The 26,413-nt window shown below is 57.2% G+C and overlaps 2 protein-coding genes across 10 annotated transcripts in view; one reads left to right on the top strand and one right to left on the bottom strand.

Moving 5' to 3' along the window:
* The window catches only part of NMT1 (N-myristoyltransferase 1), a 32,733-nt gene extending 32,372 nt beyond the window's left edge, over positions 1-361 (top strand). Inside the window, exon 12 of the mRNA XM_036339503.1 lies at positions 3-361. Within this exon, the coding sequence (XP_036195396.1) occupies positions 3-23 (21 nt within the window). The 3' untranslated portion in view covers positions 24-361. The remainder of the gene's footprint in view (positions 1-2) is intronic.
* Positions 362-23,917, bottom strand: PLCD3 (phospholipase C delta 3). Of its 9 annotated transcripts, none has more exons than XR_004972748.1 (16): positions 23,632-23,916; positions 14,250-14,411; positions 13,924-14,152; positions 13,199-13,328; positions 11,840-12,068; positions 11,317-11,518; positions 11,020-11,164; positions 9,991-10,164; positions 8,510-8,653; positions 7,876-8,026; positions 6,957-7,073; positions 5,688-5,854; positions 5,405-5,540; positions 5,151-5,300; positions 4,595-4,981; positions 362-1,618 (listed from the first exon to the last, which is right to left on the bottom strand). XR_004972748.1 is itself a non-coding variant. In XM_036339498.1 (15 exons), the coding sequence occupies exons 1-15, from the start codon at positions 23,774-23,776 to the stop codon at positions 4,881-4,883; spliced, it is 2,382 nt and encodes a 793-aa protein (XP_036195391.1). In that variant the 5' UTR covers positions 23,777-23,917; the 3' UTR covers positions 4,393-4,880. The 9 variants fall into 9 exon arrangements, 6 of the variants coding, with proteins under 6 accessions (XP_036195391.1, XP_036195389.1, XP_036195393.1 ...); XR_004972749.1 differs by having other exon boundaries at positions 362-1,407; XR_004972750.1 differs by having other exon boundaries at positions 362-753.
* Positions 23,918-26,413: the final 2,496 nt, after the last annotated feature.

Below are 26,413 nucleotides of genomic sequence, written 5' to 3'. Positions count from 1 at the left end.
AGGTTGGGCTGGTGTTACAGTAACCAGTTGCCAGTGAGATTCTGGATAAAGCCACTGAGAATTCAAACCAGGAAATGGAATCCCACCACTTGTTGGTCCAATTTTCACAAACGTGAGAATCCCTGGCAAAGGGAACAGAAGTGAACCGGCTTAACCAAACCGCCACTGAACTTGACAATTGTTTTGCGATGGCGTAGGCTGCGTGATGTCACCTCTGGCCGTGTCTCTGGTCTCCCTGTTTTCCAGTTAATCACATCCTTATGCAGCCATGATCAAGGGAATGTAACTGCTGAAAACTAGCTCGTGATTGGCATATTATGGAGTTAACGGGTGAATAATAAAAGTATATATTATATATATATAAATATTTTAAATATCTTTCATGTTCCAAATGTACAAGGATGTTCGGTCTCTAATGAAAAGCTGAATTCAGATCATTCCTGAAAATTAGAATCAAGGACAGGGCCAGACGTACACATTGCTACAGTGAATTGTTCTCTTCTGCAAGCAGGTATCGGCTTTTCTTGGGGGAACAGGAGGAAGAGGATGTGGGCAATTCTGTCCAGTTCCCCTTCTGAATTGGCTGGAATGATTGGCTTTGAGAAGGCAGAGGAAGGTGGAGGGTCTGTGCCAAGCTGTGGGGAGGGCCTGATCTCACAGACTGCAGGTGGAGTCCTAGGTGGAGCCAGTCCTCCTCAGAGGCTTTCCCGCCGGCCCGGGCCTTTTCTGCATTCAGAAACGGGCGGTGGTGATCTGTGGAAGCAGATTTCATTAAATGAGTCCCTTCTCCCACCTGCTTGGCCTGCTCCCTGTTGGAAGCCATCCTGCCAACTCTTTAGCCAGCTGTTGCCAATCTTATAGGCGTGAGTCCCCCATGAGATTGTTTTTCCATTTCCAGGGGTGACTGGCAGTTTGAAGGGGACCTTTGACCTCCTTGTAGCATTTGGGACTTTGTGGAGACCATGTCAGTGCAAGGCCTGGTTAGCTCATCTTAGAGCAAAGAGCCAGCACCCTCACGTCCCCAGGGTGGCTGGGCAAGGATGGTGTGGGTTCCCAGGCCCCTGGCCTGTGCCTTCCAACCCATTGGCCATCTCTTGTGCTCCTTTCCAAGACAGCCTGCGAGGAATGGCAAGGAGCGGTGGTTAGACGCCAATCTGAACTGAACAGACATGATTTCATGTTGCCATTGTCTGCGTGTGGTTTTCACTGATGATATTCGGTGGATTTTTGTGGTGGTGGTGGTGATGGTTATGATGCTGCCCGTTTCCCCACAGTAGTGGGACCTCCGGTCACGTGGCTGGCTGTGTAGGCATTCCTGTTCTTCACGTGTGCTCAGCCAACTGGCTTAGGGAGGATTTGGCTGGAATTGTCAGCAACCCACATCCAGGTTTGTATGTGACTTTTGCTCTAGGAGAAAGGAAGTGGGTGGATAACGTGGTGTGACGGCTTCCTGGCTGCTTTCACCTCTCAGCTACTTGTAGGGGGAAGGAAGTCTTAGCCAGGAGGCCAGACTCAGTCTGGTCTTACCAGCTGCAGCCATGCCCTGCAGGCTAGCAGAGCTGTTGGAGGCTGTGGTTTGGGTGAGGTTGGCCAGAGGTTCATTCTGCTGTCCCGGAAGCTGAAAGAAATCCTGTGCTTGGGATCGGGGCTGTGCCACCTGCTGGAATGTTGCCTGCTCTTGGTAGACTGGATTGAGTTTGCATCAGGCCTCTAGGGGCCTCCCTTCTCCTGTTGTCCCTGCTCTGCAACCTGCAGGCACCAGGGACCATGGCTGACCTTTGACTCCTTGACTCCAAGATACCCAGACCAAAGAAGCTGCTGTTCTTAGCAAGGTGTTCCCTGCATTCCACAGACAAGGGGTCAGAGAGGTGGAAGCTTGCCTTACAGCTTCTGAGACATCAGACACAAGGCCCTGAGCCCCAGAGCAGCTCGCCCAGTGCAGGCTCCTAAGGATATCAAAGAACACAGTGCCCAGCTCTTTCTTACCTGGGCAGACCTGAAACTTGGAGACACTCCCTCTCTGGGCCAAGTCCCAGCCTGACTGCCCCTGGAGTTTGCCTGGGTTGACCCAGGTCATGGAAGGGAAACTGTGAGGCCTGTGGCTGCTCTGGAAGAAACAGATCTCCTGGAAAGGCCCGTGTCTCCCTCCAAAACCACGTGGCCCCTCCTTGGACTCCAGTCGTTCATGGCGGGGACCCTGCCCGCCCTCAGCACCACCACCAGGGCTTCGGGAGGAGGCTCAGTGGCTGCTGCTGGCTTCCTTTTTGTCCAAACGGTCCCTGGGTTCTTCACTCCACCCCTTCCAGGACTTCAGGTCAGAGAGAACCACTGTTTGGGATTCAAGGCCTCCTCACAAGGAGCTTTGCAGGATGGTGGAGCCATGGCTGGATAGAACCAAACAAGGGAAGGACCTGGGACCTGCCTCCGGCAGCTGCTATTGGAGAGCCTCCGGGCATGGCCCTCGTACTCTGCCACCTCCACTCCTTGCTGACACTGGGCTTTTGGACACTCGTGTTTCTATATGTTTATCTCCTGCCTTTGGATTGACTCTGCATTTGATCCCTGACTCCCTGGCAAATCCCTGTGGCCTCCCTGTCTGTGTAGGGGGAGAGCTGGATAGAAAAAGAAGCCTCGGTTCTGGATTGAGGTCTGTAAGGGCTTGTTACCCCGCACATGCCTGCATGCGAAGACGCCAATGTCTGGTTTGAAGGCCGGCCCACACCGAGCCACTTCAGCACCTAGGTTTATGGAAAACATCGGGCCTTTTCTGCACCTCCCTTCTAACTGTCAGTCCCCCCTACTTGCTGGCTCTCTGAAGCCCGAGGGTGGGTGTCCCAGTTGTCTTTAATTCTTTGCTCCAAGATGACCAGCATTTCACCAACCCAAAGGGTGTCCCAAAGGCCTGGAGAGCTTCAGGGAGCTGCAGTCTAGGAGAGGGTGAAGGGCGGTCAGACCAGGGGAGGGGGCAGGTTTGTATCTGGTCAGTGCCAACCTGCCCCAGTCAGAGGCGGCCCAAGGCTTCAGTTTTGCCCTGCAAAGTGAAAGCAGGCCTGCAAACACTGTCCCTGGAGAGGCTCTGTGGGACAGTTTCATTCAATTAAATAAAAAATATTGACTGACTGCAGGTGCTGCATCTTGGAACAGGGAAGGTGAGGCTTTACCTTTTCGTCTTGGCTTTTCTCTGGGCTATGGGAGAGGCCCCCGTTCCCAGGGCGGGGGAAGAAATACCAAATGCATTGTTCGCTTGATACATCTCACTGGTTTCTAATAAAGGAAGCAGCTGAATAAAACCTTCCGTCCTCCTGGTTTTGCTGTGGACAGCAAGTAGCCATGGAGCCGATGGCAGCCCCGGCTTGGCTAGGGTGCCCTCTCCCCCTGAGCAGCAGTGCCCCGCGGGAAAGGCTGTCATGATCACAGCACTGGGCAACTGTTGAAGACTCAGGGCAAGGCTGCCCCCTTTCAGGGCAAACTTGGCTCCTTTCCCCAGTCCTCTCAGGCGCCAGCGAGGAGCCAGTACTGGCCCCGCTTCACTCTGTAAGAGGAGCGGCTGGGCTCCGTGCCAGCCAGTGCCGGGCACCTTGGCCGAGGAGCAGTGCCGGGTCCACAGCTGGGAGCAGGTGGGCCCCTTCGGTCCGGGTCAGCAGCGGCTCCTCTGACTCGGCCGATGCCACGTCTTCCCTTCTGGTTCAGGGGTCTGCTGAGCCACCGGGGTGCTTTTAACACTGCAGGTCACCAGGCCCCACTGCCCACCTACTGAGCCAGCTTCTGCGGGGCCTTCCATCCCTGTTCTCTTCCCGTGGCTGCTCCCCGGCCCCTGCTCCTTTCTGGCCCCCATGGCTGGTGCCTTGGCCCTTTCCAGGGAACCTGGACCCTGAGCTGCCCGAGGACATGAGCTGCCTCCAGGGACTGCTCTCAAGCTCTGCCCTTGCTCAGTGCTAGTGCTGATGCCTGAGTCCACATTTAACCCTCGAAGGCCACCTTTCTGACAGGTTTGCTTTGGACTCTCACTCTCTCCCAGCATCGCCAGAGTAGCCTGGAGCAGCCACTGCCTCCAGCCTTCATCTCAAAGTCTGGTTGGCTGGTGGAAGGTGAGCCCCAAGTCTGGGATTTGTTTACTGAGTAGACAGAGGCCTTGAACCCCGCTGAGCCTGGAAAGTGGGGGGTCTGTCTGGGGCCCCTCCCTGCACTCTGCTGTCTGCCCACCCACCTCCACCAGCAGGCCCACCCACCAGGCCCCTCGGAGGGTTGGTGGGGCAGCGTGGGATTGTCCTCACAGTCCGCCTGCAGCCCCCCCTGGCAGTCAGACAGATCTAAGCCCTGCTGGCAAGAGGCCCAAGGGACTCTGCCCCATCCTCCTCAGGGCCCTGCGGCCTCATGTACTTGCCGTGGCGGTGATAAAGGAAGCTTGCTGCTTTATTTTTTAAAACAGTCTTGTTCTACTGCCCTCTCAGGGCTCTTCTATGTAACGAGCTAAAAACCTACTTCTCGGTCCCCAGGGCTCCCAACCTCAGCTTTCCCTTCTTGCTTTAACAAGGGAAGGGAGCTCAGGTTCAAAAGCCGGACTGAGGAGGGAGTCTTAGGGGGTGGCCAATACCTGGGTGGGGTGAGGCCGTGGCTGGACTCCTTTCAGGGGCAGAGGGGCTGAGGGTTCGTATGTCCTGCTCCCCAGGTCTCCTGGCAGTCGCAGGCCTGGCTCTTGATAAATCACAATGAAAGGTGGCCCGGCTTCTTGAGTCCTCGGCCATCTCAGGTGCAGGGAGGAGATAACGCCCCTGTTCTTTCGGAGGCACTGAGGCAGCCCAGCACCAGGCCGGCCGGGTTCACCCCTGCCCTCCACTCCAGAGGAGGCTCACCGCCGCACGCAGCTGTGTCCGCGGGGGTCAGTCGGGCCCTCGGGAGTGCTGGACTCGGATATGGACGAAGATCGTGGCTGGTGACAGTGAGGCCCCGTCCTTGGACAGCAGGTGGATGTGGCGGTACCCTGTGGGGAGGGCGGCCAGGCATCGGATTTGCTGCCCATCACCCTGCCCACATCCCCTCCCTGGGGGCTGGGCCATGCTTGGGCCTCACTCAGGAAAGGCGCTCACAAAGTCACAGCGCAGGTGAGCAGCGTCTGGGGGCCGGACCTCTCCCTTCCCATCCCCACCTACCTTGCTTCAGGCTGTTGAGAGGCAGTGTAAACTGGCCCACAAAGTCATTGGGGGACGTGGTGTCATAATCTTCTACCACAAACCGGACCAGCACCAGCTCTGGAGCCCGCAGCTGGAACTGCAGGGTCTGCCCCCAGTGGGGGTTGAAGCCTAGGGCACAAACAGGCTTGGTGGTCGGAGCCAGCTGGCCTCTGCCCTGCCCCTCCCTGCACTCTGCTGTCTGCCCACCCACCTCCACCAGCAGGCCCACCCACCATTGTTAAGCACGTAGTTGGTCTCCTTTCGAGCACAGTCCATGGGCACCCCGTAGATCTCAACACGCACCAGGGGGTCCACAATGGAGCTCGGCTTCTCGGCATTCAGCTTGGGCAGCTGCTGTGCAGTCAGCACCTGCGGGGATGAAGAGCTTCAGCCTGGCCCTGCCCGCCCTGCCCACCACGCAGTCCCCAGGCCTCCGCCATCTTCCTCCACTTCGGGCTGGTGCCCTCGGACTAGCCGGCTCTGAGCCCAGGGTAGGGCCTGGCCCAGGCTGCTAACCTGGATGGTGAGAGTAGTTCTGGGGGGTCCAGGGCTCTCGGGGTCAAAGTTTGTGTCAGGCTGCCGCAGGCAGGCAGGTTTCAGGATGTAGCCGCACTGCCCGTTGACGAGGAAGCGCCCCGCATTGAGGTCCATTTCATAGCCTGGCGTCTGGAAGTTCAGGGCCACTGTGGACACAGCGGGGTCAGGAGGGCTCTTGGTGGCCCTCTCCTCATGCTGTTTCAGGGGCCTCACTGCCCTCTCCCCCGCACAACCCTATAGGTGCAGAACCAGCTCCTCCAAAAGGCCCAGATCCGGGCAGTGCTGCTCGTACCCACCATGAGGTGGTGGGGAGGGAGTGGGTGTGTCATGGCAGCCAGGCGATCTAGACTCTATTGTCACCTCGTATCTTTTTCCTTTTTTATTGATTACAGAGAGGAATGGCGAGGGTAAGAGAGAAACATCAATGATGAGAGAGAATCATTGACCGGCTGCTTCCTGCACACCCCACACTGGGGCTCGAGCCTGAAACCCGGCATGTGCCCTGACCAGGAATCAAACCGTGAGTGACCTCCTGGTCCACATGTCGACACTCAACCACTGAGCCCCTACAGCCAGGCAGCCTGGTACCTCCTGAGGCTGGAATGTGGGCCTGAGGGGGGCATATTAGAGAAGCCTCCACCTGCAGGGCCAGGCCTGGGCCAGAGCTGAGGCCTGAGGTTTCTACACCTACCCCCTCGGGGACCACACTCCCCTCCCTTGGGCTCAGCATGGGATTGCCAGGGGTATGTGAGCATGTATGTGTCAAGGGGCACCTGGGGGTGGAGATTTCTAACTTCTACCTTCATAAAAAATGTGAGACTTTCACATTGTCAGGAACAAATGAGCCCGGCCAGTGGGGCTCAGCGGTTGAGTGTTGACCCAGGAGCCAAGAGGTCAGAGTTTGATTCCCAGTCAGGGCACATGCCTGGGTTGCTGGCTCTTTCCCCAGTGTGGGGTGTGCAGGAAGCAGCTGATCAATGATTCTCTCTTATCATTGATGTTTCTATCTCTCTCCCTCTTCCTTTCTCTCTGAAATCAATAGAAATACATTAAGAAAAGAAAAAGAACAAGCTTGATTTGTGTTTCCTCGCATACCCTGTTCACAAGTTTTTAATAAATGTTATTATCAACAAAACACTGTTTTCCATCTGGTAAGCTGTGTGGCCCCATCACTGCTGGTCCTGCTGTGACGCCCCAGAGGCCACCCCACAAAGCACCCAGCCCCCTCCCAGCTCTGCAGCCACTCACCCAGCTGACAGCCTGAGTTCCACATCTCCTGGGGGCTGTAGTTGGCCGAGTTCATCCGAAGCCCCGATGGGTAGACACGGGTCAGTTGCCGGGTATTGTGCCTGACAAAGCTGTTCCCTGGTGGGGAGTTTGGGGGTATTGTGACAAGCTCCTGGATACCCTCACCTGGTGTCAGGGGCTGTAACCCCAACTCCAGGGACAGGCTGGGAACAGAGGCTGAATTTCCATTCCCACTTCCCCTGCCCCAGCTCCTCTTCTCTGACACAGTGGGTGTGGGAACCTCATGAGGAGGTTGCTGAAGTCCAGGGAGGGGCAGGGACCGCTCCCACAGCCCTCACTGCATCCCAGCCCCAAATCCCCACATTCCTGACTCAGCACATGGAACACCTGGCCCCAGGCTGACATCCTGTGTGTCATCACTCGTCCCACACACCCTCCAGCCACACTGGCTTCCTGGAAGCCTGCCTGTGTGTCATTCCTCCAGGCCTTGGTGCAACCTGCTCCTCCTGTCTGGACACTCCTTCCCCCTCGTCGCCTGGCGGCTTCCTCCTCACCTGTCCGTCAGGTGTCTTCTCAGGCCTCACCTGCTCAGCATTCTTGCCCTGATCTCACCGCCTTGTGCTGGGCTCCTCCAGCCCCTCCCTATCCTGGCCCAGCTGATCACCCTGCATCATAGTTACCCAGCTCCGTCTGGCCCATCACTAGGCTGTGCGCTCTCTTCCCTGAGCCCTCTCCCTGCATGCCGGGCCTGGTACTGGACACTCATTCTCTGAGCCTCTCTCTGGGGTCTTCCTGACCTCTTTACCGCCCCCCAAAGCCTCTCAATCTCCTTTCCAGACCAACTTCAGGATGCTCCCCCAGGATCCTACAGGCCCCCACTGGCCGCCTGCCCCCAGACGCCAGCTATCCTGGCTCCTACCTGCCTCTCGAATGAGCTTCTTGGCCTTGCGCTCGCTGAGGGAGCTGACCTGGTAGGGCTGGGGTGGGCCGGGGGCAGGGCGCAGGGTCCGAAGGCGCGTGGCACAGCAGTACACGGCCAGGGCCGACAGTTCTGGGGAGATCTGCTTGGCCTAGGACAGCGGTCGGCAAACTCATTAGTCAACAGAGCCAAATAGCAACAGTACAACGATCAAAATTTCTTTTGAGAGCCAAATTTCTTAAGCTATATAGGTAGGTACATTGTTATTAACTTAATTAGGGTATTCCTAAGCTGGCCTTTGCTAAAAACGTCCTCAATCTGATTGAGGTACGTTCGCTGAGGTCGACCCCTTCCAACTCTCCCACCCACACTCGTATACTTGTTTCGTCTATCTCCTTTCTGAAAACCGACTTCTGCGCACGGGCCACGAAGTTTCAATCGCACTGTACATGCGCGCCCACACGTGGTATTTTGTGGAAGAGCCACACTTAAGGGGCCAAAGAGCCGCACGTGGCTCGCGAGCCGCGGTTTGCCGACCACGGGCCTAGGAGATGAGCCTCAGAGGTTCCTCTAGCTCCAGCCCCCAGCTCCTCCCTTCCCTCCCTTCGCCACCTGCCCAGCCCACCCCACTCACCTGCCGCTTCTGCTCTGCGGCCTCCACCCTCTCTTCTTCCTCCTCCTCTTCCTCCTCCTCCTCCCGGTCTGACAAGATGCGACCATCCTCGTTCCGAGCAGCTGGCAGCTTCTTGCCCTTCACCAGGACCCGGCCCTTCAGCTGCTGTAGAGACCAATATGGAAGGGTTAAGCCCTCTCACCCCTGTGTCAGCCGGTTGGTCAGTCATTCAACCACCGTGTGAGAGGCTGGCGGGGGGTGAGGAGCAGGAAAAGACACACAAAGATGAGTGGTTTCTAACAGAAAAACAAACAAAGAGGAAACAACCCAAGAGGTCATCAACGGGGGATTGGCTAATGAGGTCCCTCCAAACATCGGAATCCTACACAGCAGCCGTTAAAATGATGGCGGCAGCTCGGGATGGAAAGAGAAGCCGCTCTCCAACAAAGATCTCACCTGGAAGAAGTAGTGTAGAACACGGAATCAATGACCCTTGTGCTGTAACATTTGAAAGAGAAGAGAGCCATGGGGAGGGGTATGTATGCATGGGGAAGTTCTGGAAGGACACACAAGAAATTGCTGAAGATGCTTGCTTTGTGTGAAATAGGACAGGGTGAGCCCAAGTGGGGAAAAACCATTTTCAGTTGTATACACTGGTGTACAGTTCAGTTTTTGTTCACCATATGTATGTTATTTTCATGCTAATAAAAGATCAAACTACACACACACCAGGGTGAGTCAACATTTTTTGCATATTTGGGATAGGGAGTAGGAGGAGAGTTTTTCTCAAGGAGCCAGAAAAGAGTGCATAACCTGAGGGGGGCAGATAAAATGCTCTGGGGTTTGGAATGAGAGGAGGCAGGACCACCTCTGGCCAGAATCTGGGGGAGTTTCTAAGGCCACAGGAGGAGGCAGTTTAGGCTGCACCAGAATTGTAAGCAGGTGGCGCTGGGCAAGCCAGGTGGCTGGGAAGGGAGCCCCAGGTGGAGACGATATCAACCAAGAGCTTGGAGGTGGGACTGGCTGAGCTCGCAGGGATTCTGTGGGCCGTGAGGCAGAGCAGGGAGGTCAGGGCCAGGTCACGGAAGGCTAAATGCCAGGAGAGAGGGTGGGGTGGGTCTAGTCCAGTGGTTCTCAACCTGCTGGCCCTTTAAATACAGTTCCTCATGTTGTGACCCAACCATAAAATTATTTTCGTTGCTACTTCATAACTGTAATGTTGCTGCTGTTGTGAATCGTCATGTAAATATCTGATATGCAGGATGGTCTTAGGCGACCCCTGTGAAAGGGTCGTTCGGCCGCCAAAGGGGTCGCGACCCACAGGTTGAGAACCGCTGGTCAAAGATGGGCAGCAGGAGACTGACCAGACCACTGGGTGGCAGATGTCAGACGAAGGCAGGAGCAGGGGAAGGTTAAGGCAGAGAGCGGGGAGGGGTCCTGAACAGGGAAGTGGCATGAGCAGGGGTGGATGCTGGAGCCCAGACAGGCCCTTCCCCACCTACGCTGAGGCTCTGGGGCATCACCTCTGGGGATGGCAGCTCTTCGGGGTTCTGGGAGTCCAGCGCCTGTGTCACCAGCATGTCCCCCAGGATGGTGCGGAGGTGGCAGGCCATGACAGCCTGCTGCTCCAACCCACAGTGGTTCTCGAGGGAGAGGATGACAGGGTATGGGGACAGCTGTAGGGGAGAGGCAACAGCGCAGTCACTCACCCCTTCTTTCCTCCTCCCACCCCAACCAGAACCCCCACTACATGCAGCCCCAGCTCCTTCAGGGCAGGCAGGCCAAACCAGGGCTCTGGAGAACCCCCTGTGGGGAGGGAGGAGAGGGAGTCAGGGGGATGGGGGACACACCTGGGTGGGGCCAGCCTGTACACGAGGGACAGAGGTCAGATATGGGGCCTCGGGAAGGCGTGGACTGTCGGGGAGGCTGAGGGCAGCTGCAGGAATGGTTTTCTTTTCTTTTTTTTTTTTTTTTAAATAGATTTTATTGATTTTTTACAGAGAGGAAGGGAGAGAGATAGAGAGCTAGAAACATAGATGAGAGGGGATGTGCCCGCAACCCAGGTACATGCCCTTGACCGGAATCGAACTCGGGACCCTTGAGTGGTTTTCTTTTATAAATGCTCTTTATATGTTAATGACATTGACCATGTCATTAGTATGCAAACTCCCCCTCCCCCTTCGTCATTTGTTGGTGGTAAGATTTGTGTAGCTTGACTGAAATTGCAGTTTTATGTAGACACCATAGTATGCTAAGCTTCTCTCTCTCTCTCTCTCTCTCTCTCTCTCTCTCTAGCTTCTCTTTATGGCTTACTCTTTGGCAACAATTATTAAAATGTCCTTCCCTCCCGCAAGGTTTTCTCCTGGAAATCCTGAGATTTTAATACATTTACTAAATGTGAGGGTGGGAGAAGGAAGCCCCTCATTCAGCTTTATTCTACCCCACTGGCCGCTGTCCCAGCCGCACCTGGGCAGGGAGTGATTCTCTGGGCAGGGGTTTCTTTCGGGAGGACTGAGGGGGGCTGGGCTCACCGTGAAGGCGTGGTCACGCACGGCCTGGACCACATCTCGGAAGAGGATCTTGGAGGTGAGCGTGTGGCCATGGTAGATGACGGGCTCCCCTCCTGGCCCCTCCCAGCAGTCCAGCTCCACACAGCGGCATCCCTGCGCGAAGGCTCTGTGGACAGACAGGCACGGTGTCATGTGGGTGGCACAGATCAGCGAAACAGACAGGTGGGCCCCAGGAAGCCCACAGTGGGAGCTGAGCCCCATTTCCCCGCCAAACGGGGCTTCTAGAAGGGTTCGCTGCCACCCTCCCTCCACGGGTACCTAACGTAGGCCTCCGTGCTGCTGAGCCCCCCAATCTGGGAGTCGGTCAGGTAGGTATTGTGGGAGGAGGAGATAAAATAGTGGGAGAGGGGCTGGTCCATGTCCTGGAACATGCACGTGTGGGCCGGGTTCAGGGCGTCCCCCTCTGGTGACAACAGGTACATCATGAAGCCATCCAGTGTCATCAGCTCGTGCTGCTTGGCTGCAGGGAGGGGCAGAAGACAGCATCAGGACACACAGGGGACCCCCTGTCCAGCCCCAAATGCTCCAAAGCTCACTCCACTTAGTACTGATGAGCACCTGTCTACCGACTGGACTCGACAACATTACGCCAAACCCTACGAGGAAGGTACGTTACTCTGTCACGCTACAGATGTGGCAGCTGAGTGCGGAATTGGCGAGATCACCTACTCAGGATGGCACCACAGCCAGGAACAGCAGAGCCCCCTTATCTGGGAACCCAGGTCTATCCGACACCACGACCTGGGCTGCGTCGGCCCCAGCCCCTCGGTCAGACCCCCACCTGTCTCGTTGAGCTCGTAGGTCTGGATGAGCTGCTGGGCGTGGGCCAGCGTGGCGCCGTCCTCGCCCTGGTCCTCCAGGAACTCCAGCAGCTCGGGGGCGCTCAGCACCCGGTCCTCGCCCGAGTACCGACGGAAGATCTCCTCCAGCTCCGGGCGCTTCAGCAGGCGCCGCAGAAACTCCTCAATCTCGGTCCCCTCCAGCCGCTCGTTGTCGGAGTGGTCACACTCCTAGAAAGCAGAGGGAGGGACTCAGGAGAGGGGACGCCTGGGGAAGCTGGCCGCACTGACACACCCAGCATCTACCATGGCCGGGAAAGCAGACGTCTCCCATTCACAGGGAGAGAAACAGCTAGTGAGGCTCCGGCCTCGCTCAAGGGCACAGCTGGTGGCCTGCAGGGCTGAGATGCCCGGGAAGATCTCTCGGGTGCCGGGCCTGTCACTCGGATGACCTGCCCTAGGAATCAAGATGTGGGAGGAGCCCTGTTGGTGTGGCTCAGGGGTGGAGGTTCGACCTATGAACCAGGAGGTCTCAGTTCAGGGCACATGCCCCGGTTGCGGACTCAATCCCCACTAGGGGGCGTGCAGGAGGTGGGCGATCAATGAGTCTCATCATTGATGTTTCTATTTCTCTCCCTCTCCCTTCCTCTTTGAAATCAATAAAAATATATACTAAAAAAGATAAAATAAAAGATGTGGGAGGAAAACCAGTGTCCCTGGGGCAGGACTGGGCTGCTGTGCTACACTCCCCTCCTAGTCATTACCATCCTCAGATTCCCACGCTCACACCCAGGGTCGGTGAGCAGCACAGAACTGAGGGTCCACACGGAGCTGTCGGGAGGGGCACAGCTGCCGTGGTCCTGTCGATCAGTGTCACAGGCTGGACAGTCAGCAGCATCCACACAGGGGTCTGCCATGCGCTCTGACTGGGCCGTGGATGCAGAGCCCAGCCCCGTGTGCCCCCGATTGTGCTCCCACAGGTGTGGAGGCGCCACACACACCACAGTGGAGGAGGGTGTGCACTTGGACCCGTGAGCTGATTCCTCCCTTTGCTCCTGATTGCAAACCACACAGGTCACCTGGGCAAAGGGTTTTAAAGAAACGAAAACTACAGCTTCGATGCTCACTAGGGAGTGGCGGGCGGCCCAAGATCCTCCCTACCCCTGGGGTCTGCCTGATGGGGAGGAGAAGCTCTGGGCCCATAGCCTCGGGGGAGGGTATGAAGGGAAGTAGACCCAGGTGTGGCCTTTCTGATGCAAGAGGCCCCTGTCGCCACCAAAGCTGGATGGAAAGGAAAACAGCCGACTCTAATGGTCAGGGGAGGACAGAGAGCAGAGGTCAGAGAGGTGGCAGGGGCCCACCTTGAAGAGGCGGTAGGCGTACATGTCATTCATGTCCACGTTGACCATTCTGAGCAGGCTCTTGATCTCCTTGAAGCTCATCTTACTGTCCTGGTTGGAGTCCGCCCGGTGCAGATAGGAGTGGATCCAGGTGTGGGTGCTCAGGAAATACCAGCAACAGCTGGGACCACCCCCCGCTGGCAGGTGACTGACAGGTTTGTCACCATCGCCTGGCTTGGGGGCTCCCCAGTGTCCCCAGTGGCCTGTGGGCTCCCTGAGCACAGCAGCGGGCTGTCCTCCATGGGACTGGGCTCCCCAGAGCCAGGAGGCCATGTCCCCACTCCTAGTTTTTTGTTTTTTTTAAATATATTCCATTGATTTTCCACAGAGAGAAAGGGAGAGAGAGAGAGAGACAGAAACATCGATGAGAGAGAAAGATCCATCAGCTGCCTCCTGCACATCTCCCACTGGGGATGTGCCCGCAACCCAGGTACATGCCCTTGACCGGAATCGAACCTGGGACCCCTCAGTCCGCAGGCTGACCTCTATCCACTGAGCCAAACCGGTTTCGGCTACTCTCAGTTTTTAAGACAAGGGGCTCGGGGCTCAGGTTCAGACTGGGGACCCCCGAAGGACAGGGCCACCTCCCCCAGCCTGGGGTTCTCCAGGGACAGGGCCCGCCTCCCCCCACCCCACCCCGACTCCACCCCCCCCCCCCCCCCGCATCAGCCCCTGGGGCAGGATATTGATCCAGGCGCTCGCGCTGGCTCATGGCCTCCAGGCGCGCGCGCAGCTTGGCCAAGCCGCGCACCCAGCGCTGCGCCTCCTCGGCGGTGGGTGCCGCCAGGTCCAGGTTCTTCCTGCGGCCCTTGAAGGCGATGGTGAGGCAGCGCGCCGGGGCGAAGGCTCCCCCGAAGCGCCGCAGGCCCTCGGACTGATGGCCCTCGCGGACGGCCTCGATGTGCTGCACGAAGACTGCGCGGGGGGATGCCCAGCGCGGCCGGGTCAGCGGCGGGGGAACTGCCCGGCCCCGCCCGGCCCTGGCCCCCCCGGGCCGCCCGCCCCGACTCACAGATGTGCTGCGACGGAGCGTGCGGGATGCGCCGCTGGAACCACACGGTCAGGCCGTCCTCCTGCAGCCGGTACAGCCGCTCCTTCTGCCACGTCCGCGAGCGGATCTTGCAGAGGCGGGAGCCTCGAAGCATGGCGCGCACGTCCTCATCCTCCGTCAGGCCTGCGGGGCGGGAGGCCGGGGTGCACTAGAGCCTCGCCCCACCCGGACCTCCTTCCTCCCTGCTCCCAGCGAGAGCTGTGGCCTCCCTCTCTGAGCCTCTCCAAACCCACACAGGCCTCTCCCTGCCGAGCGGAACATGCCCCAGATACTGGGTTTGACTTGAGGCTTGGAGTGCCTCGCCCAGGCCCCCCTGGGAGGGGTGCCAGTAACTGGCCCTTCCTCCCCACCAGGCAGTGGTCTCTGGAGGCCCTGGAGCAGAACAGCCCGCCCCGCCCGCCCCCCCTCGCCCCCCCTAGGATAAGGGACTCAGGCCTCCCTGTCACCCCTCGGCCACTCTCCTCCATCAAGCCCTCCAGCCTTCGAGTCCAGAACCTGTCACCTGCAGCCTTTTCACTTATTGGAAACCCTGACCATTGGAAAGCCACCTCACTATCTAACCTAAATCTCCTCTTGCTGCAACCCAAGCTCCTCACCTCTGCTTTCCCGACCAGGGAGGACCCAGAGGCCACTCTGGCTCTGGGGTCACAGACCAAGGCTTCCAGGGCCTGCCTGGCTAAGAGGAGGCTGATCTCCTGGCATCTGTGTGCCCTGGTGGGGCCCCGCTGAAGGCATGGTCTCCTGTGATGTCTGGCATTTGCCCAGTCTCTATGACAACCCCATGTCACCCCTCGGCCCACAGGTCCTCTCCCATTAGTGTCCACCTTCCCTGTAAGTGTTAGGGGCAAAAATAGAATATTGGGGACTAGCTATGGTTGTGGGAAATACTAATCATGCCCTGTTAGCCGTGACTGCCTTGTTCTGGTTAAAGGGCATTCTAACCTGGCTGGGAGCTGTACACACACACACACACACACACACACACACACACCTGGGGAACCTGGGAGTCAACCTTGGACCTGGGAGTCAACCTCGGAATGGGGTCCATTCTCATTCAAGAACTGCCTGTTATCGTGCCAAGATTAACAACCTTGTTGCCCAAACAAACAAAGGAGTCCCACCCCAGACTGCATAGGCGACTTCCCCCGGCCTGTAATCCCTACTTCCCTATGTAATCTCTGTCTTCCTGCCCCATATAAACAGCTGGCTTATGGGAGGGGGGTGGGTTGCAGAGCAGATGTTTGTGGACGGCCTGCTGCTCTCCCATGTTGTTGGCGTTATTGGAATAAATGTTCTTATGTGATTCAACCCTGTCCTGTCTCCGCTGAGCTGGCTCAAGTAGTGACAGGCAGCCTGGACACCTTGGTTGTCTGGTTTCATTAAAACAAAATGCGTACAAAGCACCTGCTGCACACACTCCCGACCCTGCTCATGTCCTAACACACAAGGAAACAAGCTTCAGTCACCGGCCAGAACGCCGCCCCCTCACCCCCCACCCCCACTGGCCGGAATTCTAAGGAAGTGGTGGAAATATGTGCCCTTGGCTATAAACTGAACTTTTCGGCTCCTATCCTCCTCCTTCCTCCCCCGCCCCCACCAATACCTGGGCACGGGAGGTAGGAGAGAGCAGAATTTAATTAGTTGTTTATTTTATATTCAATTTATTTTAACTAAAGAAAAGTTCGCCCATTTCTCCTACCCCTGCTCTCAGCAGCATGTTCTCCGTGCATAAAATGGAAATGGCAGTAGTACCTGCTGACAACCCAAAATCCAGCCAAGATGCTGCCCATGCTGGTGGTGCCACACCCTGCCTGCTTGGATCCCCTCAGCAGGGGTCAAAACCAGAGACTGAAGAGCCCGGGGACAATGGAAGGGGTGGGAGCTGGACAAACAGTAGGGCCACGCCCTCTGGAAAGGAGGGGTCCAGCCAGAGGTGGACGAGGGCCCAGTTTCCAGAGAACCGGAATCTGGATTTGCATGTGAATCCTCCAGATTTTCCAATGTTGGCAACTAAATCAAATTGAAGCAAACAAACAAAAACCCCAAAATACTACCATGTGGGCCAAAGGAAACAGGACTGTGGGCTTCTCTTCCTCCCTCTATTTCACTTAACAAGCCCCCAAAGCCGGGTTTGGCTTTGGGCTTTGTGGGCCCAGGCCCCTGCCTGCCCCCCTGCAAACTCTGACCTAAGGAATCAAGTTGAAATCTCTGGGCTTCCTCTCTCACTCTCTCCTGGAGCCTTTGTACTGTCCTTTTCCTTCCTCTTCCTCATTCCAGAATCCTTCAAGGTCCAGCTCAGACATGACCTCCTCTGGAACGTCTTCCATAATTTGTCCTCAAGTGGGAGTTCTCCCTCCCTGATCACCAACGTTTTACTTTAATTAAAACAAACAGACGTCCACCTAATGGCAATCTCCGTGGACTTCCGTGAACCCAAGGGCAGGGATGAGACCAGTCTCCTAACCCCAGTGCTTGTCCTAGAGCCAGATTAGCAGGCATTTTTCTGAAAGGGGAGGCGGATGGACAGACAGCGCTACCTCCAGCCCGGCCTCTTCCACCCCGAGTTCAGAGCAGAGGCCTGTGGGTCTGGGTTTCTCAATCCTGGCTGTGCACCAGTACCACCTGCGTGAGGTTGCAAAACCCGTGGCCCAGCGATTCTCATCAAGCAGGTGTAGGCTGGAGCCTAGGCATCTGTGTGTTTAACAACCTACCCTGTGACTTTGAGGGCAACCGTGATTGAGAATCAGGGCATCAGAGGCAGGAGGAGAAGTCTGCCATCCTTAGGAGGCGAAGGTCCCCCTGGAGGCCAGCCCTGTGGCCCGAATGGCTCCACGATGTTTCTCAGGGTTTCCAGGGGTGGGCAAACTTTTTGACTCGAGGGCCACAATGGGTTCTTAAACTGGACTCAGAAGAAGGAGCTGCGGCCGTGTTTCCCGACGTTGCCACGTTAACACGGCTGCTGGTGAAGGAGCGGAGGGGAGAGCAAGAGAACCCTCCGCTCTTTCGGCTCCGCGGGCCGGATAGAACAGCCGAACGGGCTGGATCCGGCCCGCGGGCCGTAGTTTGCCCACGGCTGGTTTAGACTGTGGCCCTCTGGAAGGGGCAGTGCCCACTCGGTGCCCCCTAGGCTGGAAGGAGAGGTGGAAGGTAGCATGGGCCAGGCCAAGAGACTCACCAGACCCTCAGACCCCTATTTCCACATCTGGGCAACCTATGAATTCTCTCATCCTGAGAAACAACGGGGTAGGTACAGGGCAGTCAGGGAAACCGGCAGGGCCACCCCAACTGAGCCCACCCCTCCTCCACCTGCTCCGCTGTGGGAAAGGCCCTGCAGTCAGTCCCACGTCTGCCAGACTCTGCAGATGCGGCCACCTCCCCTGATCTGGCCAGCCCTCCGATGCCAAGTCCATGGTTGGGGGGTGGGGTGGGGTGGGGTGGAGAGGAGGGGGTAGTGAATGACTAAGGCCGGAAATGGAGGTGAGTCATGCAGGGCCTGCTTTGTCCAGTCTTCTGCAAACAGGACAGGGCGACAGGCAGCCTGGACTCTTGACCAGCCTCCCACTGGGACAGGTTCCCATGCTGAGGGGGCCCCTGCTCCTGGCCCTCATCCCCAGCTCCCCATGAACCTGTTGTGGGACGGGGTGACATTCCAGTCTGTCCACCCAACTGGTACTGGCCCCTGGGTCACACTATCCCCCAGCCACACACCCAGTGGAAAAGCCAAAAAGAATGAGGGAGCAGGGCCAGGCTGGGCCGGGGCTGAGTTCTTGGGTGGGTGCCTCTGTCTCCCCATTGCTGAACCCTGGGGTAGTGAGGGGTCTGGGGTGTCAGACAGGAGGAGCAGGACCAACAGAAGTAAAGGGCTGAGGTCAGGAAGCGTCCCCAGGCCCTGGGCAGAGATGCTGGGAGGAGCCTGGCTCTCTAGGCAGCTACCCAGTAACATTTATAGGTCCGGCCAAGCCCAAACCTACAGGTGTTTCACCCACCACATTCCTACCTGCTCAGAGCAGGCGCACAAGCTGCCTGCCTTCTGCGTTTTTGGTGGTTCTCTATCTATCCACTCTGCCTTCAAGCTGAGCTGGGCAGCACCTTGGCTACCTCGACTGAGCAGGTAGGGGAATAATCATGAAATAATAGCAGTAAAAACAAGGACAAACAATAAATAGCCAAAAGGTGGGAAGGACCCAGGTGGCCACTGACAGATTCATAGATAAGCTGTGTGGTCATGGGCATGTAGACAGAAGGGTAAGACGCAGAGAACAGGGTGTGTGTGACAGGAGTGCTAGGTCTCCAGTGAGGGTGTGTGTAGGTGATGTGTACATACAGGGTGTGTGCACTGGTGTGTGTGTGTGTGTGTGTGTGGGTGTGGGTGTGGGTAGGGGGGTGGTGTATGGGGTTGGTGGGAAGGAGGAAGGTGGATCAGCTTGGGGAGGAAAATAGGCAACGTGTGTGTGTGCGTGTGCGCCAGTGCACACTCAGGAGGGCACATGGGCTCCAGAGGAATGTGAGACATGCAGGGAACAGTGACAGCCGACAGCTCCATGCCAATGGGGGAGGGGGCAGAGGGCAGCTTTCCCTGATGGCTGGGGTCGTGAGGCTCTGGGAGGGGACACACAACTGGCAAGGGTTCCCAAACACCTTCTGCCTGAATCCTCTAGCCAGCAGGCAGCCCCCCAGCACCCCAAAGACCAAACATGTTCCCCCTTGTCCCCACTGGCTGCCACACCCAGGGCTGGAGCCCAGCAGAGCTCCGAGCCAGAGTCCATAACATTCCTTGGAGAATCAACAAAGTCAGGAAAGGCAGGAGTGCTTCCCCTGCCCTGGGCGGGACCCAGTGAGGTGAAGGTGGCAGCACCCTTCCTGGCAGAACAGCCATGAAGCCTGTGCAAGGGCACAGGTTGTGGGAGGTCACTCCCCAGAGCTGAAGAAGGAGAGGGGGGCACAAGGCACAGCAGCCAGACACCTCCCTCCCCCCATCCTGCCTGGCATGCTCCTGCTTAGCCAGGAGGGCTGCCCTCCCCTCCCCACCACCAGGCCAGGCACCTGCCAGCACTGGGTGCCACTCTGAAGACCCCCACCCAGGGAGCCCCACTCACCCCACAGGGGACATCCTTGGCAGGCCATCGGCAGAGCGTCTTGCCCCGTGGCACCTGGTGGTGTGTGCAGGCTGAGGAGGGCAGGGAGCCGGATTCTGCCCACTCAGTGCTCTGCTCACTGGGCGGATTAGGGACAGGGTGGAGCATTAAAGGCACAGAGTCAGACAGGGGCTCTGGGGAGACGGGGTTGTCAGATAAAATTCAGGGTGCCCAGTTAAAGTTGAAATTCAAATAAACAACAATTAATTCGGGCCAACTTATACTAAAATATCACTTGTTGTTTCTATGAAATTCCCATTTAACCGGGCATCCTGCAGTTTATTTGGCAAGCCTGTGAGGGCGCCCCTGGAAATTGCCAGGGCCCCTGAGAGGGAAAGTCACTCATTGGTTGAGCTCTGAGTTCGGACTCTCAGCCAGGCTGCCTGTGCTCACGTCCTCTCTCAGCTGCTTCCTAGCTTTGAACCTCCCGGACCTCAGCTTCTTCATTTGCAAGATGAGGCTCAGTACCGTCCACCTCATATGACTGTGAGCATTCAGTGAGCTATGTGAAACGCCGGGGCACACTGTTAGACAGGTGTTAGTTAGCATCCATTCATTCTGGCAAGAAAGATCCATCACGCCAGAACTGGTTTGGCTCAGTGGATAGAGCGTCGGCCTGCGGACTGAAGGGTCCCAGGTTCGATTCCAGTCAAAGGTATGTACCTTGGTTGCGGGCACATCCCCAGTGGGGGGCGTGCAGAAGGCAGCTGATCGATGTTTCTCTCTCATCGATGTTTCTGGCTCTCTATCCCTCTCCCTTCTTCTCTGTAGAAAATCAATAAAATATATTAAAAAATAAAAATTAAAAAAAATCCATCACTAAAAACCAGCCTTTGGCAGCAGGCGGGCAGAGGCTGTGTGGACTCCGGCCGGTGACCTCACCCCCGTCCCCTGGCGTTTCTCATCTGTAATAGAGGACAGCAGCACCTTCCCCTCCGCAGCTCCGGGATTAAATAGGATCTGGGCTCATGCAGGCTCAGCCCTGTGACTGGCCCATCAGGTGCTCACTGGGCTCCTCTCCTCACTCTTCAACTATTCCCTGGCTTCCTGGAGGCAGGCCAAGCCGGCAGCCATCCCGGGGCAGGGACAGTGGGTGGCTGCTCCTCTCTCCTCTCCCTCGTCCTGGCCCCCCTCCCCCACCTTGGTCAGAAAGGCCCTTTCTTTTCCTTGGGCCCCTCTGAGCCTTTGACTTCTGAGCCACTCCCTGCTCTGAACTCTCTCTTGACCTGATCTAAAATAAAATCTGTTCTCTGTGAACATAAGGGGTGTGGCCATGGCCTAGATGGCCGGCTCAGGACGACCCTGAGGGTGTGGACAGCCTGAGGGGCTGGACCCGGGACACCTGGGTTTCTTCTCCACCCTGTGGGCATTCCCCTCACACGGGCATTCCTCTCCGCAGTGGCTCAGCAGGACAAGGCAGTGGGGAGGAGGAAGGGCAGCCAGATGACATTCTGACACCCACATGGTTCCTGAGTGTCACTGTGACGAGTGCCCGTGCAGCCTTACTCAGCCTGGGCTCAGCTGTAATTACGTGTCCACAAGTGTCTGCCACTAAGCTGTGCGCTCCCTGAGGGTCAGGCACGGTGTTATTCATCTCCATAGCCCTAGCCCGGCACACAGATCGGGCTGAGCAAACGTATGTGGCGTGAAGAGGCAGACAGGTGTGCAGGGCATCACCTCTGCTTCCCACCACATCCAGAACCCCTGTGAGTGGCGGACTCCTTTGGCTGTCTCAGTGGCACCTCAACTCCCACAGCGCTCCCCCTCTCCCCAAACCACCCCTGCTCCTTAGCCCAGAGAATGAATAACACTGTCGCCCACCAGGGACACCTTTCCAATCTCACCGACTGCAGAGTCCAGCCCCGTCTACACCCTAGGACAGTGGTTCTCAACCTTCCTAATGCCACGACCTTTTAATGCAGTTCCTCATGTTGTGGTGACCTCCAACCATAAAATTATTTTCGTTGCTACTTCATAACTATAATTTTGCTACTGTTATGAATTACTGTTATGTAATGTAAATATCTGATGTGCAGGATGTATTTTCATTGTTACAAATTGAACATAATTAAAGCATAGTGATGAATCACAAAAACAATATGTAATTATGTATGTGTTTTCCGATGGTCTTAGGCCAGTGGTTCTCAACCTTCCTAATGCAGCGACCCTTTAATACAGTTCCTCATGTTGTGGTGACCCACAATTTCATTGTTACAAATTGAACATAATTAAAGCATAGTGATGAATCACAAAAACAATATGTAATTATATATGTGTTTTCCGATGGTCTTAGGTGACCCCTGTGAAAGGGTCGTTCGACCCCCAAAGGGGTCACGACCCACAGGTTGAGAACCGCTGCCCTAGGCAGTTCCGGAATCCCTCTCTACTACCCCAGCCCAAGTCTGTCTGCCCAACTGACCCCTCAGCCTCTCTCCTATGAGTCTCCCTTCATCCGACCCAACCCTACTTGGCACAACTCCTGCGCTCCAGAGAAAGTCCCTAATCTGTAAGGAGGGGCCTTGAAGATCTGGCCCTACCTGCCTCTCCCCTTTCCTCGCTGGTCTCTGGCCCTCGCTGGCTGCCCAGCACCTCCTTTGTCCCCGCCCTTCCTAGTCTTGCTTCTTTGCTTCACTGTCTGACCTCCTTCCTGATGCTCAGCTCTCCAAGGGCCAGGACGGTGTCTGTCCTATTCGTTGCTGAATTCCCAGGACACAGCATGCTACAGGCACTCGATGAGTGTTTGGTGAACGCATGCATGATTGATGGAGGGAGGGCAGAGATCATGTTTTATGTCCGCATAAGGAGGCTGCCAGGCAAGTTGCTCAGAACATAGTGCTCAATAAATTCAGGTCAAATGAGTGAGAGGAGGTAGAAGTAAGAACAAGGGGGGTGGGGGGTAGGGAACAGTGGCAAAGAGGAAGCAAGACTGGCAACTGGGACCCGGAATTCTGCTCCGAGATTCACACAGGTCTCCTGGGCAGCCCTGCCCGTCCGTCCCCTCAACCCCGCACCCGATCTCGCCATCGTGAACTGTTCTGCCAACAGCAGTTCCCACCATACACCAGTTTCGCAGCACTTGACACTTTACAAAATTCTCCCACACAAACAGCCCTGTTTTTCAAGCCACTCAACCACCTAGCCAGTGGTTCCCAACCTTCTGGCCCTTTAAATACAGGGTGAAAGGGTCATTTGACCGTTTAGGCCAGGGGTCCTCAAACTATGGCCCGCGGGCCACATGCAAATACAAATATTGTATTTGTTCCCGTTTTGTTTTTTTACTTCAAAATAAGATATGTGCAGTGTGCATAGGAATTTGTTCATAGTTTTTTTTTAAACTATAGTCCGGCCCTCCAACGGTCTGAGGGACAGTGAACTGGCCCCGTTTAAAAAGTTTGAGGACCCCTGGTTCAGGCAGTCCTGCTTTGCCGGACTCTGAGGTGCGGGCGGCGATGCGGTGAAGCACAGCCTGCATGCCAGCCTGTGCCTTTACCACCGGTGTGGTCACCGACACATTCCTCGACTTTCCAACCTGTGGAATGGGGACTGTCCCACCTGCCTGTCAGGAAGGTGAGGACTGAGTGACACCGGGCCTGTAACGACCGGGGCTGCGGGTCTCCGAGATGCTTAAGGGGTCACCCTTACAGTCCCTTCGCCCAGGGAACCCCCACATCTGGGTGGGGGTCTGGCTTTCTGATCCTGAAGACAGTTCTCCCAGTGAGACAGCCCTACAGAGTCCTATTGCTGCTGCAACCCCGGGGGCTCTAGGCTGGGGGGCTGGCCTGAGCGGCCGGTGTCTTCCCACCCTCAGGCCCTGCTCAGGGCTGCCCTGAAAGGCACGGGGTGCTGGCAGGCTGGGTGAAGGACGCCCCAAGTCTGTCTCCCACTCCACTCCCCGGACTCTCAGGGGACCCCCCCATCCACACCCCTCGCCCAAACTCCCCTCCAGCACGCCCCGCGGGCGCCTCCTGGTGGGAAACAAAGGCGTCCTGGGCGCCAAGCTCCGGCCGGGGACCTCGGTGCCGCAGGTGCGACCCCCGCCGGAACCGGGCTGGTCCCACACGTCGCCAAGCTCCCCCGCAGCCGGGGAGCCCACTACCGGCTCCCGGAACACCCGGCCTCCCGGGTGCGCCCCGGGGACGGCCCGCGCCCCCCGCACGCCCCCCGCGCGCCCCCCGCCGTGCCCCCCGCGCGCCCCGCCGGTCACTGACCCATCTTCTTCAGCGCCCGCAGCCCGGGCCTCCGGGCGCCGCCGTCCTGGAGAGCGGGCGGGGGCGGGAGCGCGACAGTCGCGGCGACCTGGGCCGGCACCGGGGGCTCCCGGCGCCGGCGGCTCCCCCAGCGGCCACACAGCATGTCGGGGGGGTCTCGGGGGGGGGGCCGGGGCCGGGCCCGGTCTGCGCGCGGGGACAGGGCCGGGGGGCGCCGCTCTGGCCCGGCCCCGGCTCTGCGCGGTCCCAGCGGAGAACTTAGCGGCGCCGGGAGCGAGTCGGGAGGAGTAAGTGTCGGAGGAGGGAGGAAGGGACGAGGTTCGGGAAGGAGGGACTCGGGAAGGAGGGGCGCGGAGGGGGCGGGGCCGGCGGGAGTGGGGCCCGCCCCGAGGTAAGGGGAGGGGGCCCCCCCCGTTCGTGGGTCCCTATTCGCCCAGCGATCCCCGGGTCCCCGCCCCGTCAGCAGCCTGAGCCTCCGGAGGGCACCGGAGGGGCGAGGGCTGCGCTCCAGCGCCAGCACCTTCCCCGGACCCCGAGCTCAGCGCGGACCCCGGGCCCCTCCTCCCGCTCCCTCTCCAGCCCCGCCGGAGGGCTCGGATGAGAGCCAGGCCGGGGGCGGGGCTGCAGGGCGGCTCCTCCCGGGCCGGGGGTACCGGGCCCCTTAAAGCCGAGGGGGCCCGGGCGCTGAGCTGCTGGCAGGGCAGCCGAACCCGAGGAGCGGGGGAGCGGGAAGGGGGGGGCTCACAGGGTTACCCCTCCCGCACCGGCCCGGGCAGACCCCTCAGTTGTAGAAGCTCGAAGCTGATGGTCTGGAGAGGAGGGGGTGCCCCCTAGACTGCGGCTGCCGGCAGGACGAGGTTCTGGGGTTCGAGGCTTGGCCAGCTGGCCCCGCACCTGCTTGATCGCCCCGGAACGGCCCCTGCACGCTGCGTCGATGTCACTCCCGACCCCAGCCCGCGAGTGAGCGTGGAGTGCGGTTCCGGTGTCCTGCGTGACACTTACTATACGGACACCCACCTGCGTGTTTGCTCCTAAGAGTGGGAGGGACCGTGACTGCAGGAGGGCACGCCGTCTGCTCCCGGTGCCCAGGTGGGGCGAGGAGCTGGTCGCACGCCGCCGCGCGGCCGGTGCGCGCCATCAGGACCTCGATTGGCCAGCTCCTTGCCCCAGGCTCTCCCCCATTCTCAGTTTCCTCGACTCGGAGGTTCCCCCTTCTGGGTTGGGTCCTCACCCCTTTCTGGATATTCTTTCTGAATGTCACGTCTTCACTTCTGCACTTTTTTCCACCTCACTTCTGTACTTTTGATCCTGCAATTTCTTCCTCCAAAATGACCTTCCTCATTCTTTTCCTGGCTTTCCACCCTTTTTAAAATTTGATTTGAGGGAGAGAGAGAAATTGTTGTTCCACTTATTTATACAATCATTGGTTGATTTTTTTTTAATCCTCACCGGAGGATATTTTTTCCATTGACTTTTTGAGCGTGTGGAAGGGAGGGGGGAGAGAGAAAGAGAGAGAGAGAGAGAGAGAGAGAGAGAGAGAGAGAGAAGAGAAATATTGACCTGAGAAAGACACATTGACTGGTTGCCTCCCCAACGTGCCCTGACTGGGCTGGGGACCAAACCTGCAACCGAGGTACCAAACTGTCCGCGGGCCGACGCTCTAACCACTGAGCAAAACCAGCTAGGTCCATTGGTTAATTCTTAGATGTGCGCTGAAGGCATTGGCGTATGGGGAGGAAGCTCTAACCAACTGAACAACGCGGCCAGGGCTCCTGGCTTAGTCCTAAACCTTCCACAGCTCAGTTCCGATGCCCCTCCTCCAGAACACCTTACCCCAGACATGACTCCCTAGTTTATTATTTTTTAAAAAATATATTTTATTGCCGAAACCGGTTTGGCTCAGTGGATAGAGCGTCAGCCTGCGGACTGAAAGGTCCCAGGTTCGATTCCGGTCAAGGGCATGTACCTGGGTTGTGGGCACATCCCCAGTGGGAGATGTGCAGGAGGCAGTTGATCGATGTTTCTCTCTCATCGATGTTTCTAACTCTCTATCTCTCTCCCTTCCTCTCTGTAAAAAATCAATAAAATATATTTTTTTAAAAAAATAAAATATATATATATATTTTATTGATTTTTTACAGAGAGGAAGGGAGAGAGATAGAGAGTTAGAAACATCGATGAGAGAGAAAAAAAAGGAGACATATGTAATACTTTTTGTAATGCTTTAAGCAATAAAAAAAAAAGAAACAACAATGAGAGAGAAACATCAATCAGCTGCCTCCTGCACATCTCCCACTGGGGATGTGCCCACAACCAAGGTACATGCCCTTGACCGGAATCGAACCCGGGACCCTTCAGTCCGCAGGCCTACGCTCCATCCACTGAGCCAAACCAGTTTCGGCTTTTATTATTTTCTTTTAAATGTTTGTATTGATTTTAGAGGGGAATAGAGAGGGACAGAAACATCAACATTGATCGGTTGCCTCGCCTACGCGCCCCGACTGGAACTGAACCCACAACCTGGCCAATTGAGCCACACTGGCCAGGGTATGACTCCCTATTTTTTTAAAATATATTTTTATTGATTTCAGAGAGGAAGGGGAGAGATAGAAACATCAATGATGAGAGAGAATTATTGATTGGTTGCCTCCTGCACGCCCCCTATCAGGGATCAAGCCCACAACCCTGGCATGTTCCCTTGACTGGAATCGAACCTGGGAACCTTGAGTCCGCAGGCCGACGCTCTATCCACTGGGCCAAACCAGCCGGGGCATGGCTCCCT

This window comes from Myotis myotis, unplaced genomic scaffold (assembly GCF_014108235.1).
Source record: "Myotis myotis isolate mMyoMyo1 unplaced genomic scaffold, mMyoMyo1.p scaffold_m19_p_17, whole genome shotgun sequence".
Taxonomy (NCBI): domain Eukaryota; kingdom Metazoa; phylum Chordata; class Mammalia; order Chiroptera; family Vespertilionidae; genus Myotis; species Myotis myotis.
Note: the sequence above shows the minus strand (reverse complement) of the source record. Positions and strands in the feature narration are given on the sequence as shown.

Bases quoted from the DNA above. Each gene is read 5' to 3' on its own strand.
- PLCD3 (XM_036339498.1), bottom strand. From the start codon at position 23,776: ATGCTGTGTGGCCGCTGGGGGAGCCGCCGGCGCCGGGAGCCCCCGGTG. The intron at 10,165-11,019 runs GTGAGCCCAGCC...TCTCCCCTACAG, and splicing joins TGCGTGACCACGCCTTCACG to CTGTCCCCATACCCTGTCAT. The intron at 8,027-8,509 runs GTGAGTGGGGTG...CCGCTGTCCTAG, and splicing joins CCGCAGAGCAGAAGCGGCAG to GCCAAGCAGATCTCCCCAGA.